General features: G+C 45.6%; 1 protein-coding gene across 3 annotated transcripts in view; it reads right to left on the bottom strand.

Annotated features, from left to right (window-relative positions):
• NCOA1 (nuclear receptor coactivator 1) overlaps window positions 1–15,029 on the bottom strand; it is a 41,112-nt gene that overhangs the window by 20,241 nt on the left and 5,842 nt on the right. For all 3 annotated transcript variants that reach the window (XM_033056444.2, XM_033056441.1, XM_033056443.1), the window contains exons 3-10: window positions 13,578–13,744; window positions 12,859–12,953; window positions 11,456–11,633; window positions 7,625–7,804; window positions 5,200–5,295; window positions 4,010–4,150; window positions 2,462–2,609; window positions 205–1,369 (exon numbers count right to left, since the gene is read on the bottom strand). In XM_033056444.2, the coding sequence (XP_032912335.1) occupies window positions 205–1,369; window positions 2,462–2,609; window positions 4,010–4,150; window positions 5,200–5,295; window positions 7,625–7,804; window positions 11,456–11,633; window positions 12,859–12,953; window positions 13,578–13,744 (2,170 nt within the window). The remainder of the gene's footprint in view (window positions 1–204; window positions 1,370–2,461; window positions 2,610–4,009; window positions 4,151–5,199; window positions 5,296–7,624; window positions 7,805–11,455; window positions 11,634–12,858; window positions 12,954–13,577; window positions 13,745–15,029) is intronic.

The raw sequence follows: 15,029 nt of genomic DNA, 5'->3' as shown, positions 1-15,029 counted from the left end.
GGATTGGGATGGAGACCAGGACCAGGATCAGGATCAGGATTAGGATTGAGATCAGGACTAGGATGAGGATTGGGACTGAGATCAGGATTGTGACCAGGATCAGGACTGGGATCAGGGACCAGGACTGGGATCAGGATCAGGATCAGGATCAGGACCGGGATCAGGACCGGGATCCCCGTATCCCACAGAACCCCGCACACCCACCTGTCCCTGCGGCTCCGCCTTGGCCTCGTCTCCGGGCGGCACCTTGGCTCCGGGGGCTCCGGGGGCTCCGGGGGCCGGGCACGGCTCCGCGGCCTCGCCCTTCTCCACCTTGACCTTGACGTCGTCCAGGCTGAGCGCCGGCGCCGCGCCCAGCTCCTTCTCGTCCTTGTCCAGCAGGTACCGCAGCAGCTGGTGATCCTTGGATTCCTTCTTCTTCTCCGCCTCCGGCGTGCCGGGATGCGCGCCGGCATTCCCACCAGCGTTCCCGGTGGCGTTCCCGCCGGGATTCTCCTTCTTGTCCTGCTCGGGCGTCAAACCCGGCACGTCCGAGGGGCTCCCCTCCTGCAGCAGCCGGTGCAGGATTTTGTGCCGCTCCGTCAGCGAGCTGTGCGAGGACGGGCAGGAATTCCCGGCGGGGTTCCCGGCGATGCCGGCGCAGGCCAGGGCGTCCTTGGAGCTGGTGTCGGCGTCGGCGTGGTGCCGCAGCTGCTGCTCGGCCGTGCTGGCCAGCAGCTGCACCAGGCGGTGGCTGGTGGCCTGCGGGCACTTGGCCTCGGAGCCGTCGGCCCCGTGCGCCATTCCCGGCTCCGGCGCTTTCTCGGCGTCCCCTTGGATCATCTCGCCCAGGACGGAAGCCATCTCCTTGCCGTCCTTGCCGTCGGATTTGCCGCCCAAGCGGCCGGGAGAGCTTTGGGAGTTGGGCTGCCGCAAGGGGAACGCCGCGGGGTTGGCGTCGGGAAGCGCCGGATTGCCGGGAGCGCCGGGGAAAGGCCGGGAATTGCCGCCTCCGGAGGAGTGCATGGACGGCGAGAAGGGATTGCCGGGAGGAGCTCGGGATCGGGGGATCAGGCCCGGGCTGCCGCGGTGCCGCGGCGACAGGAACTGCGGCGCCGGAACGCCGGGGCTGTTCATGGGGGAGCTGCCGTGAGACAAAGGGTGGGAATTGCCGGGGCTCTGGTTTAAGGCAACGTTGGATGCCAGCGGATTCCCGAAATTCTGTTGGGAATTGCCGGGATGGGGCGGGGGCGTGGCCATGACGGAGCCGTTGGATGGAGGGAGGGAAGGCGGCAGCGCCATTCCCGATCCCGGAGAAACGTTGGGATTCAGCCTGGGGAGGGCCAGGCCGGGCGCGGGGGCGTCCTGTGGGGACAGAATTCCGTGATCCCTGCAGGGAGAAAAAAACCAAGGAAAATCGGTTTTCCCAAATTTTTAGTGTTTTCCGGAGACTTTCCCAAAAATTCATGCAGGACTCTCAAATGCAGGAATACCAAAAAATTCCTGCTTGGAATTCCGGCTGCTCGGAACCCTTTGTCCACATCTGGAGTTCCCAAATCCTGTTCCAACAGTATTCCCGCCATCACAGCCCCCAAGTGCTGGGAAAAATCGGTTTTCCCAAATTTCTGGTCCATTGGGATCCATGGGAATTCCAGCTTGGAAGCAGCTCCAAGGGATCATTTTTCCTGGAAATTCTGACTGAAATCCTTGGGAGGGGAAGATCCCAATCTTGATCCCAATCCTGATCCTGAACCTGAACCTGATCCCAATACTGATTCCAATTCCCTTGCCAATCCCAGTGCCAATCCTGATCCCAATCCCCATCCCAATCCCAATGCCAATCTTGATGTTGATCCCCATTCCAATCCCACTCCTCATCCCGATCCTGATACTGATCCCGATCCCAATCCCTACATCCTAGTCCCAGCCCCAATCCAAATCCCAATCCTGGTTCCAATCCTGATCCCAATCTCAATCCCAATCCTGGTCCTGATCCCCATCCCAACCCCAAATCCAATCCCAATCCCAATCCCAATTCTGATCCTGATCTCAATCCTGGTCCTGGACACAATCCCAGTCAAAATCCTGATCTAATCCCAATCCTAATTCCCATCCCAATCCTGATCCTGATCCTGAACCCAATCCCAAACCCAATCCCAACCCAGCACTGAGCAGCCAGGGAATGGCTGGAAGATGTTGAGGCTGAATTTTAGGGAAAAGTTCCTCACCCAGAGGGTGAAAACACCAGAAAATTTTTCTTAGGTAACAACAAAATTCCTGAAAAATTCTGCAATTCTGGGAATTTTGGGAAAATCTCAACACTAGTGAAAAGACAGCAAAACCCAAAACTGGAAAAGCTCAGGATGGGATCAGAGTCCGCAGCTTCATCTCTACTCCCGGTGGGTGATTTGGGACCCCGTTCCCGGCCGGAATTCCATGGAATTCCCAAGAAAATCGCGAGGGATTGCCGGGAATGCCTCACCTGTCGATGACGTGGATGCCCATGATGAAGGGCTGCACCTCGGGGCTCGAGGGGTAGCAGAGCTTGCACTTGGTGTGGGCGCTCAGCACGGAGCCGTCGCTCAGCGTGAAGCGGTACGAGGGGCTGAAGGCCGCGCCCCGCGTCATCACTGGGGAGAAAAACGGGAATTTTGGGGGAAATCCTGGGAAATCCTGAGAAAATCCCGAGAAAATCCCCAAAACCACAATACAACAAAGGGAGGATCAGCATGGAGCTGCTGCTCAGCGTGAAGGGGATGAGGAGCTGAAGGCCGTGTCAGAGTCATCACTGAGAGGAAAAACAGGGAGTTTTTGGGGGAAATATGGGGAATCCCAGGAAATTCCAAAAATGTCAAGAGAAAATTGCAAGAAAATCCCAAAAACCAAAATACAACATAGGGAGGGCCAGCATGGAGCCGTCACTCAGTGTGAGGTGGGCAAGGAGCTCAATGAGGTGCTGGTATCGTGACTGAGGGGAAAAATATTCAATTTCTGGGAAATTCCAGGAAAATCTTTAGAAAGTCCCAAGAAAATCCCAATCTAATCCCCTAAACCTCCAATTCAAGGAGAATCTGATCCCAAAAACCCCAACTTGACCCAGGGAGGATCAGCACGGAGCCATCGCTCAGTATGAAGGGGATGAGGGGTTGAAGGCCGTGCCAGAGCCATCACTGAGGGGAAAAACTGGGAATTTTGGGGGAAAACAGGGAAAAAATCCCAGGAAATCCAAAGAAAATTCTGAGAAAATCCAAAAAACCCAGTCCAATGAAAATCTGTTCCCAAAAATCCCAAAAGAACCCAGGGAAGATCAGCACGGAGCTGTGACTCAGCGTGAAGGGGATGAGGGGCTGAAGGCCATGCCAGAGCCATCACTGAGGGGAAAAACTCCTTAATCCCAGAAAAATCCTGGAAATATCCCAAAAAAGTCCCTGAAAAATCCCAGTCTAATCCCAAAACCCCCAATCCAATGGCAATCTGATCCCAAAAACCCCAACAGGACCCAGGGAGGATCAGCACAGAGCCATCGCTCAGCGTGAAGGGGATGAGGCTCTGAAGGCCGTGCCAGAGCCATCACTGAGGGGAAAAACTGGGAATTTTGGGGAAAAACAGGGAAAAAATCCCAGGAAATCCCAAGAAAATTCTGAGAAAACCCAAAAACCCAATTCCAATGGAAATCTAATCCCAAAATCCCCAACAGGACCCAGGGAGGGTCAGCACAGAGCCATCGCTCAGTATGAAGGGGATGAGCAGCTCCATGTGGTGCCGGCATCACTGAGAGGAAAACCAGGAAATTCCAGGAAAAAAACATGGCAAAATCCCTTTAAAAATCCCAACAAAACCCCCAAAACCCCAACACCAAAATCCATCTTGGCATCACCACCTCTCAAAAAAAAAAAAAAAATCAAACCCAAAACCCAACGGCGATCACACAAAATCAACGCCGCGATTTTGGGGAAAACCCAAATCCCGATTTTCCGGCGTTCTGGATTTTTCCAGGAAAACATTCCCAACTGGAAAAACTTGTGGATACCTTCTTGAAAAAGCTGCTTGGCATAGGAGGGCTCCCGGCCCTGGGGCTGGAAGAAGGCGTAGATGCATTTCCGAACCAGATCCTCCCACCCCGTCCGGCCGGCAGCGCGCAGCGAGCTGGTGTCGATGGAGATGATTTTTCCTGGAAAAACAAAAAGTTTGGGAAATTTGGGAGGTTGGAAATGGTCATGGAAGAGTTGGAGCTGGGAGGGTGAGGTGGATTTGCAGTTAAGGTGTTGGATTGTGAAAATGGGGGAAGGAAGAGAGAAAAAGGGGAAATTGGGAAAAGGGGAAAAGGGAAAAAAAGGGGGAAAGGGAAAATGAAAAAAGGGGAGAAAAAGGGGAAAAGGGAAAAAAAAACAATATTAGGGAAAAGGAGAAATAGGAAAAATGAAGAAATGGAAAAAGAAGAAAAGGAAAATAGGGAAAAGGGGAGAAGGAGGAAAAAGGGAAGAAAATAGGAAAATGGAAAAAGGGTAAAAACAAAATCTGGGAAAAAGGGGGAAAAGAAAAAAAGGAGGGATTGAAGGTCCATGGATCCCATCCCAAATCATTCCAGGATTCTGGGATCCAGGACACTCAGGATCCATCCCAAGGGATTTTTATGGAATTCAGAGATGGAAAAGGGAAAGGAGACACTTCCTGGAGTCCCAAATTCTCAAGAAATTCCCAAAATTCCTTCCCAGAGAGGAGTTGGGATGGAACCAAACCCAGGATGGGAGAGCTGGGAATGAAGGGAATTCCCTGGGAAAGGAGGAAATAGGATTTGGGAAGGAATTCCTGGGGTATCCTAGGGTATCCTGGTGATCCCAAAAAAAAAACAAATCCCAGAAAAAAACCACAAAATCCTAAAAAATCCCAAATCCTAAAAAAACTTCAAATCCCAACAAAAACGTCAAATCCCCAAAGAAATTCTAAAAAAAATTCCCAAAAAAACACCCAAAATCCCAAAAAAAAATCAGGTTTGGGAATAATTTGGGAATGCTGGGCTGGAAAAATTCCCAGAAAATCCCTGGGAGTGTCTAAAGAAATCCTGGAGCACCCTGGAAAGGTGGGATGGGATTGAGATGGGATCGGAGCTGAATCCCACTCAAACCGTCCGGGAATTCCGCGATTCCCAGAAATCCGCGATCTCCAGAGCCCAGAATTCCAGGATTTTTGGGGGAATTCCAGGGAATGTGTGGGATTTACCTGTGGTGTCCTGTTTGGTGACAAAGGACTCGGTCGGGGTCGGGGCGGTCGGGCGCGGCAACCTCCGGGCGATGCAGATCAGGCAGGACTGGAAATCTGGGAAAAAACATCGGGAATGTCGGGAATTCTGGATCTGAATTTCAATTCTTGCTCCTGGATTGGACTGCCTGCCCTGGATGTGTTTTCTGGCAGGAGTTTTGTATCTGAGGAAATGGGATTGAATTCCTGGGAATTCCTGTTTAGGGGAATGAGTTGGGGAGGTTTTATGGGATGGGGTGGAGTTGGGAGAATTAAATTCCGGGTTTTGCTGGGATTTGGTCCTGAAAACTCAGGATTTGTCCTTTTCTTATCCCAATCCCAATCTGAAACCTACCCCTAATTCTGCTCTCCCAATCCCAATCCCAATCTGAAGCCTATCCCTAATTCTGCTCTCCCAATCCCAATGCCAATCCCAATCCTGCTCCTTCCCATTCCAGTGCCAATCTTCCAATCCTGCATTCCCATCCCAATCCCAACGCCTTCCCATCCCAACCCTACTCAATCCCAATGCCAACCCCCAATCCCAGTTCTCTTCCATCCCAATTCCAATCCTAATCCCAATCCTAACACCATTCCCACTCCTAAACCCAATCTCAACCCCAGAATTCCCAGAACACTTTCCCACCTTCTCCCACGGGGCTGGCTCATGGTAAAGATCAATCCCAATTCCAATCCCAAATCCCAACCTCATTCCCATTCCCATTATCATTCCAAATCCCAATCCCACCCCATCCCAATCCTCCGTTCCCATTCCCAATCCCAATCTAATCCCAATCCCAATCCCAGATCCCAGGAATGCTCTCCCACCTTCTCCCTCCTCCTGGAAGGCGCGGGGCTGGCTGACAGTGAAGCCCAACCCCAAATCCCAAATCCCAGAATTCCCAGACCATTTTCCCACCTTCTCCCTCCTCCTGGTTGATGATGAAGATCAATCCCAATCCCAATCCTGTTCCCAATCCTGTCCCCATTCTGCTCAATCCCAATCCCAATCCCAACCCCATTCCCATTATAATTCCAAATCCCAATCCCACCCCATCCCAACCCTCCATTCCCAACCCCATTCCCATTCCCAATCCCAATCCCAACCCCATTCCCAATCCCAATCCTGCTCCAAATCCTGACCCCATTCTGCTCCATCCCAATCCCAATCCCAATTCTAAACCCAATCCCAATCCCACTCCCATTATCATTCCAAATCCCAATCCCACCCCATCCCAATCCTCCATTCCCAACCCCATTCCCAATCCCAATCCTAATCCCAATCCCAATCCCATTACCAATCCCAGAATTCCCAGTGTCCTTTCCCACCTTCTCCCTCTTCCTGTAAGGCGTGGGGCTAGCTGACGGTGAAGATCAATCCCAATCCCAATTCCAATCCCAAATCCCACAATTCCCAGAACATTTTCCCACCTTCTCCTTCCTCCTGTCTGATGATGAAGATCAATCCCAATCCCAATCCCGTTTCCAATCCTGTTCCCAATCCTGACCCCATTCTGCTCAATCCCACTCCCAATCCTATTCCCATTATCATTCCAAATCCCAATCCCACCCCATCCCAATTCTCCATTCCCAATCCCAACCCCATTCCCAATCCCAATCCTGTTACCAACCCCACAGATCCCCAGTGTCCCTTCCCACCTTCTCCCTCCTCCTGGCTGACGGTGAATATCAATCCCAATCCCAATCCCATTCCCATTATCAGTCCAAATCCCAATTCCATCCCATTCCAATCCTCCATTCCCAACCCCATTCCCAATCCCAATCTCAATCCCAATCTAATCCAAATCCCTATCTAATTCCAATCCCAAATCCCAGAATTCCCAGACCATTTTCCCACCTTCTCCCTCCTCCTGGTTGATGATGAAGATCAATCCCAATCCCAATCCCAATCCCAATCCCAATCCTGTTCTCAATCCTGACCCCATTCTGCTCAATCCCAATCCCAATCCTATTCCCATTATCATTCCAAATCCCAATCCACCATTCCCAATCCCATTCACATTCCCATTCCCAATCCCAATCACAATCCAATCCCATTACCAATCCCACAATTCCCAGTGTCCTTTCCCACCTTCTCCCTCCTCCTGGAAGATGTGGGGCTGACTCACGGTGAAGCTCAACCCCAAATCCCAAATCCCAGAATTCCCAGAACATTTTCCCACCTTCTCCCTCCTCCTGGAAGGCGCGGGGCTGGCTGACGGTGAAGATCAATCCCAATCCCACCCCCAATCCCGTTCCCAATCCTGTTCCAAATCCTGACCCCATTCTGCCCAATCCCAATCCCAATCCATTATCATTCCAAATCCCAATCCACCATTCCCAATCCCAACTCCATTCCCATTCCCAATCTAATCCCAAATCCCAGATTTCCCAGAGCATTTCCCACCTTCTCCCTCCTCCTGGAAGGCGCGGGGCTGGCTGACGGTGAAGCACTGCATCACCTCGTAGCGCTGCCGCAGCTCGGCGTTCTCGGCGCCGGCCTCGTCCGGCGGCCGCACCAGCATCCGGCACTGGAAGGTGTGGCTGCTGCGGCGCGACGGCTCCTGCGGCCACGGCACGCCGTTCACTGGGAAAGGGGAAAAATGGGAAAAATGGGGAAATGGGAATGGGAATTCTCAAAAATCCCACAGGGTTTGGGGCTCTGGTCTAATATTCGGCAATGGAATGTGCGGCTGCTGCGGTCGTTGGGGATTTTTAAATACAATTTAAAATAAAATTTAAATTTAAAAAATAATTAAAAATTTAAAAATAACTTTAAAAAAATAAGACATTACATAATCAATAAAAATTTACCAACACCCCCCACGTTCCCAACCCTGCCCAGCCCCCGACTCCCTTTTCCCAGACTACTTCGCTGATTTTTCCCAGATCTTTCCTGATTTTTTTTCTAGATTTTTCTCAGATTTTTCCAGATTTTTTTCCCAGATTTTTCCAGATTTCCCTCAGATTTTTTTCCCAGATTTTCCCAAGATTTTTTTCCAGATTCTTCCCAAAATTTTTTTTCCAGATTTTCCCCAGATTTTTTTCCAGATTTCCCCCAGATTTTTCTGAGATTTTTCCCAGATCTTTCTCAGATTTTTTCCCAGATTTTCCCCAGATTTTTCCCAGAATTTTTACAGATTTCCCCCAGATTTTTCTGGGATTTTTCCCAGATCTTTCTCAGATTTTTTCCGTTTTTTTCCCAGACTTTCCCCATATTTCCCCCAGATTTTTCTCCTGTATTTTTCCACATTTTCTCAGATTTTTTTCCCAGATTTTCCCCAGATTTTTTTCCAGACTTTTCCCCAGATTTTCCCCAGACTATTCCACAGATTTTTCTCAGATTTTTCCAGATTTTTCTCAGATTTTTCCCAGATTTTTTTTTCAGATTTTCCCCAGATTTTTCTCATATTCTTCCCAGATTTTTACCAAATTTTGCCCAAATTTTCCCCAGATTTTCCTCAGTTTTTTCTCAGAATTTTTCCAGACTTTTCCCCAGGTTTTTCTGCTTTTTTCCCAGATCTTTCTCAGACTTTTTCCTTATTTTCCCCAGATCTTTTTCCATATTTTTCTCAGATTTTTCTGAGATTTTTTCCCCAGTTTTTTTTCAGATTTTTCCCCAGATTTTTCCGAGATTTTTCCCAGATCCTTCTCAGATTTTTTCTGTATTTTCCCCAGATTTTTCCCAAATCTTCCCCAGATTTTCCCCAGATTTTTCCCATATTTTCCCACATTTTTTTCCGGATTTTCACTAGATTTTTCTGATTTTTTCCAGATCTTTCTCAGACTTTTTCCTTATTTTCCCCAGAATTTTTTCCCAGATTTTTCTCAGATTTTTTCTGAGATTTTTTCCCCAGATTTTCCCCAGAATTTTTTTTCAGATTTACCCCAGATTTTTCTCAGATTTTTTTCCTGATTTTCCCCGGAGTTTTCCAGACTTTTCCCTTATATTTTTCCAGATTATTTTCCAGAATTTCCCCAGATTTTTCCCCCAATTTTCCCCAGATTTTACCAGATTTTTCCCAGACTTTTCCGCAGATTTTTCCGGGATTTTTCCCAGATCTTTCTCAGATTTTTTCCATATTTTCCCCAGATTTTTTTCCAGATTTTTCTCAGATTTTTCCCAGATTTTTCCTGTATTTTCCCAGATTTTTCCCCAGATTTTTCTGGGATTTTTTTCAGATCTTTCTCAGACTTTTTCCTTATTTTCCCCAGAATTTTTTCCCAGATTTTTCTCAGATTTTTTCTGAGATTTTTTCCCCAGATTTTCCCCAGAATTTTTTTTCAGATTTACCCCAGATTTTTCTCAGATTTTTTTCCTGATTTTCCCCGGAGTTTTCCAGACTTTTCCCTTAAATTTTTCCAGATTTTTTTCCAGAATTTCCCCAGATCTTTCTCAGATTTTTTCCCAGATTTTCCCCAGATTTTTCCCAGAATTTTTCCAGATTTCCACCAGATTTTTCTGGGACTTTTCCCAGATCTTTCTCAGATTTTTTCCGTTTTTTTCCCAGACTTTCCCCATATTTCCCCCAGATTTTTCTCCTGTATTTTTCCAGATTTTCTCGGATTTTTTCCCAGATTTTCCCCAGATTTTTTTCCAGACTTTTCCCCAGATTTTCCCCAGACTATTCCACAGATTTTTCTCAGATTTTTTCAGATTTTTCTCAGATTTTTCCCAGATTTTTTTTTCAGATTTTCCCCAGATTTTTCTCATATTCTTCCCAGATTTTTACCAAACTTTGCCCAAATTTTCCCCAGATTTTCCTCAGTTTTTTCTCAGAATTTTTCCAGACTTTTCCCCAGGTTTTTCTGCTTTTTTCCCAGATCTTTCTCAGACTTTTTCCTTATTTTCCCCAGATTTTTTTCCATATTTTTCTCAGATTTTTCTGAGATTTTTTCCCCATTTTTTTTTCAGATTTTTCCCCAGATTTTTCTGAGATTTTTCCCAGATCCTTCTCAGATTTTTTCTGTATTTTCCCCAGATTTTCCCCAAATTTTCCCCAGATTTTCCCCAAATTTTCCCCAGATTTTCCCACATTTTTTTCCGGATTTTCCCTAGATTTTTCTGATTTTTCCCGGATCTTTCTCAGACTTTTTCCTGATTTTCCCCAGACTTTTTTCCAGATTTTTCACAGATTTTTCTCAGATTTTCCCCAGATTTTTCCTGGAGTTTTCCAGATTTACCCCAGATTTTTCTCTGATTTTTTTCCTGATTTTCCCTGGAGTTTTCCAGACTTTTCCCTTATATTTTTCCAGATTTTTTTCCAGAATTTCCCCAGATTTTTCCAGATTTTTCCCCCAATTTTCCCCAGATTTTACCAGAGTTTTCCCAGACTTTTCCGCAGATTTTTCCGGGATTTTTCCCAGATCTTTCTCAGATTTTTTCTGTATTTTCCCCAGATGTTTTTTCCAGATTTTTCTCAGATTTTCCCCAGATTTTTCCTGGACCTTTTCCCAAAATTTTCACTAGATTTTTCCTGTATTTTCCCAGATTTTTCTGAGATTTTTCCCAGGTCTTTCTTAGATTTTTTTCTGTGTTTTTCCCCAGATTTTCTCCCAATTTTTTTCCAGATTTTCCTCAGATTTTTTTCCAGATTTTTCCCAGAATTTTTCAAATTTTTCCCCCGTATTTTTCCAGATTTTCCCCAGATTTTTCTCTGATTCTTTTCCAGACTTTTCCCCAGATTTTCCCCAGACTTTTTCACAGACTTTTCCCAGATTTTTCTCAGATTTTTCTCAAATTTTTCCCCAGATTTTTCTCATATTCTTCCCAGATTTTCCCCAACCTTTGCCCGAATTTTCCCCAGATTTTTCCCCAGATTTTCCCAGATTTTTCTCAGTTTTTTCCCAGAATTTTTCCAGATTTTCCCCAGATTTTCCTGGGTTTTTCTCAGATTTTTCTGAGATTTTTTCCCCAGATTTTCCCTAGATTTCCCCCCAATTTTCCCCATATTCTTCCTGTATTTCCCCCATATTTCCTCAGATTTTCCCCAGATTTTTCTCAGATTTTTTTCTTGATTTTTCCCAGAGTTTTCCAGATTTTTCCTGCGTTTTTCCAGATTTTCCCAGACTTTTTTCCATATTTTCCCCAGATTTTTCCCAGATTTTCCCCAGATTTTCCCCCCAATTTCTCCCCGATTTTTTTCCACATTTCCCAGACTTTTCCCCCAATTTTCCCCAGATTTTTTCCCCAATTTCCCCCCAGATTTCCCGTCCCGTTCTGTGCGCGTTGCGGTACCCAGGGACTTGGGCAGCAGGTTCTTGACGAACTCGGCGTGGTCGCCCACGTGCAGGATGCTGTACACGCTGGAGTTCATCAGCTCCTCCTGCCCGTAGCCCAGGTACCCCGTCACGTTCTCCGACACGAACACGATCCGGCCCTCGCGGTTCACCACGAAAAAGAATCCATCCAGGGCCTGGAATGGGAAAAACTCCAAGGTTTTATTCCAAATATCCCATTCAGGGACTGGAAAAGGGAAAGAATTCCATGGTTTATCCCAAATATCCCATTCAGAGACTGGAATTGGAAAAAATTTCAAGGTTTTATCCCAAAAACCCATCCAGGGACTGGAATGGGAAAGAATTCCATGGTTTATCCCAAATACCCCATCCAGGGCCTGGAAAATGGAAATAATTCCAAGGTTTTATCCTAAAAACCCATCTAGGACTGGACTGGGAAAGAATTCCATATTTTATGCCAAATATCCCACCCAGGATTGGAATAGGAAAGAATTCCATGGTTTATCCCAAATATTCCATCCAGGACTGGAATGGGAAAGAATTCCATGGTTTATCCCAAATATCCCATTCAGAAGTGGAATGGGAAATAATTCCAAGGTTTTATCCTGAATGCCCCATTCAGGGCCCAGAAAAGGGAAAGAATTCCAAGGTTTTATCACAAAAAATCCCATCCAGGGACTGGAAAAGGGAAAGAATTCCAAGGTTTTATCCCAAATATCCCATTCAGGACTGGAATGGGGAAGAATTCCATGGTTTATCGCAAATATTCCGTTCACGACTGGAAAAGAGAAAGAATTCGAAGGTTTTATCCCAAATATCCCATTCTGGGCCTGTAACAGGGAAAAAAAGGGAATAATTCCAAGGTTTTATTCTAAACCCTAGAAGTCCATTCAGGGCCTGGAAAAGAGAGAATTCCAAGGTTTTATCCTAAATATTCCATCCAGGGCCTGGAAAAGGGAAAGAATTCCAAAAGTTCAACACAAAGTGGGAAGAGAATGAAATTACAGAGGAAAATCCCATTCCAGAACCACCTAAATCCTTAAACCCAAGATTAAAGCACAAAATTCACTACAAAATGCCAGAAAAAAAAAACAGATTTGGCTCATTCCCGATTTTTCCTTTTCACATTCCTGATTTTCCTTTGGAATTCCTGGAAAATCCCATCCTGGAGCCATTTAAATCCTTAAAACCAGGATTAAAGCACAAAATCCAGGAAAAAAAACAGATTTGGAATTCCCAGCTCCCAGAAAATCCCATTCCATTCCAGAACCATTTAAATCCCAAAACCTGGGATTAAAGCCCAGAATCCACCCCAAAATCCCAGAAAAAAACCTGGATTTGGCTCATTCCCTATTTTCCCTTTCTGCATTCCCGATTTTCCTTTGGAATTTTGGTGCCCACCTCGAGCAGGAGCGGCCCCAGCGATTCCTTCTCGATCACGCCCTGGCTGCTGGAGGAGATGTCGGATTTCTGGACGTCGTCATCTGTCGTTTTTTCTGGGAAAAAAAAAAAAAAAAAGGGAATTTTCAACTCCCTATCGGCAGAAAATGTGATTTTCTAGGAAAAAATTTCTGGAGTGTCTGCGCCGCCACTTTCCCGTCTTAAATCCCAGTTTGGCAGAGGGAATTGTGGAAAAACCTCCAGGGCCATTTTCCCTTCTCAAACCTCAATTTTCCCATCCCAAATCCCAATTTTCTCTTCTCAAATCCCAAATTTTCTCTCCTCAAATCCCAATTTTCCCTCCTTAAATGCCAACTTCCCCTCCTTAAATCCCAATTTTCTCTTCCCAAATCCCAATTTTCCAGAGAAAATTCCTGCAAAACCTCCAATGGAACCATTCCAGCGCCATTTTCCCTTCTCAAACCCAAATTTCCCTTCTTAAATCCCAATTTTCCCTCCCCAGATCCCAATTTTCCCTCTTTAAATCCACATTTCCCTCCCCAAATCCCAAATTTCCCTCCTCAAATCCCAATTTTCTGTTCTCAAATCCCAATTTTCCCAAGAAAATTCCTGCAAAACCTCCAACGGAACCATTCCAGCGCCATTTTCCCTCCCCAATTTCCCTCCCCAAATCCCAATTTTCCCTCCCCACCCCCAAATTCCCCTCCCCACCCACCCACCCTGCTCCAGGCGCTTCATGTGCTGGATCTGATCCACGGTTTTCTTCAGGATCTGGCACTTGTCGGGTTTGACGCTGAGCGAGTCGATGTCGCCGATGTTGGCCGAGAGCAGCTCGGCCAGCTCCTCCAGGTACCGGTGCTCCTGCTCGCGCCGCCGCTTCTCCGCGCTGCCGGCACACCACAGCCTTCACACCCCTGTTCCACTTCTTTCCCAAATTTTCCCCTAATTTTTTGCCATTTTTCTGCTTTTTTCCCCCTTTTTTTCCCAATTTTTAACCATTTTCTGGCTTTTTTCTTGGTTTTTTCCAGATTTTTTCCCGATTTTTCACTATTTTTACCCAATATTTTCCTGGTTTTTTCTCCATTTTTTCTCAATTTCTCACCATTTTTAAAAATTTTTTTCCTATTTTTTTTCACCATTTATCCTCCACTTTTTCTCGACTTTCCCTGCTTTTTTACCCTTTTTTTCCCCCCCCCACTTTTTCATCATTTCCCTGCTTTTTTTCCCAGTTTTTTCCAAGGTTTTCCCGATTTTTTCCACTTTTTTCTCTAATTTTTCAACGCTTTTCTTCTAATTTTTTTCTGTTTTTTCCCCCACTTTTCCCCAATTTTTCCTGCTTTTTTCCAATTCTTTCCCACATCTTTTCCCAATTTTCCACAATTTTTCCTGCTTTTCCTACCAGTTTTTATCTGCTTTTTCACCATTTTTCCCAAATTTTCCCAATTTTTTCACTACTTTTTTCCCAAGTTTTTCACACTTTTTCCCGCTTTTTTCCATATTTTTCCCCATTTTTTCACCATTTCTCCTGCTTTTTTCCTGGGTTTTTTCACTTCTTTTTTCCACTTTTTTTCCCCACTTTTTTCTCACTTTTTCATCATTTTCCTGCTTTTCTCCCAGGTTTTCTCGATTTTTTTCCACTTTTTTTTACTAATTTTTCAGCATTTTTCCCAGTTTTTCCTGATTTTTCTTAAGTTTTTCCCCAGGTTTTTTCCTGATTTTTTCCCCATTTTTTCCCAATTTTTTCACCATTTTCCTGGTTTTTTCCAGGTTTTTCCCAGATTTTTTCCCAATTTTTCATCATTTTTCGTGAATTTTTTTCCCATTTTTTCCCAATTTTTCACTATTTTCCCCATTTTTTCCTGTTTTTTTCTCCATTTTCCCCAGTTTCTCGCAATATTTCTTGATTTTTTTTCCCCCCATTTTTGTCACCATTTATCCCTCACTTTTTCACCATTTTCCTGCTTTTTCACCAGTTTTTTCACTGCATTTTTCCCACTTTTACCTCATTTTTTTGTAATTTTTTCCCAAATTTTCCTGGTTTTTGCCCAATTTTTCACCATTTTTTTGGTTTTCTCCCAGCTTTTTCCCCATTTTTTCCCAATTTTTCCTGAGTTTTTCTAGATTTTTTTTTCCCAATTTTTTACCATTTTCCTGATATTTTCCCATTTTTC

This window comes from Catharus ustulatus, chromosome 3 (genome assembly GCF_009819885.2).
Source record: "Catharus ustulatus isolate bCatUst1 chromosome 3, bCatUst1.pri.v2, whole genome shotgun sequence".
NCBI lineage: Eukaryota > Metazoa > Chordata > Aves > Passeriformes > Turdidae > Catharus > Catharus ustulatus.
This window is presented reverse-complemented; position numbering and strand designations above follow the sequence as displayed.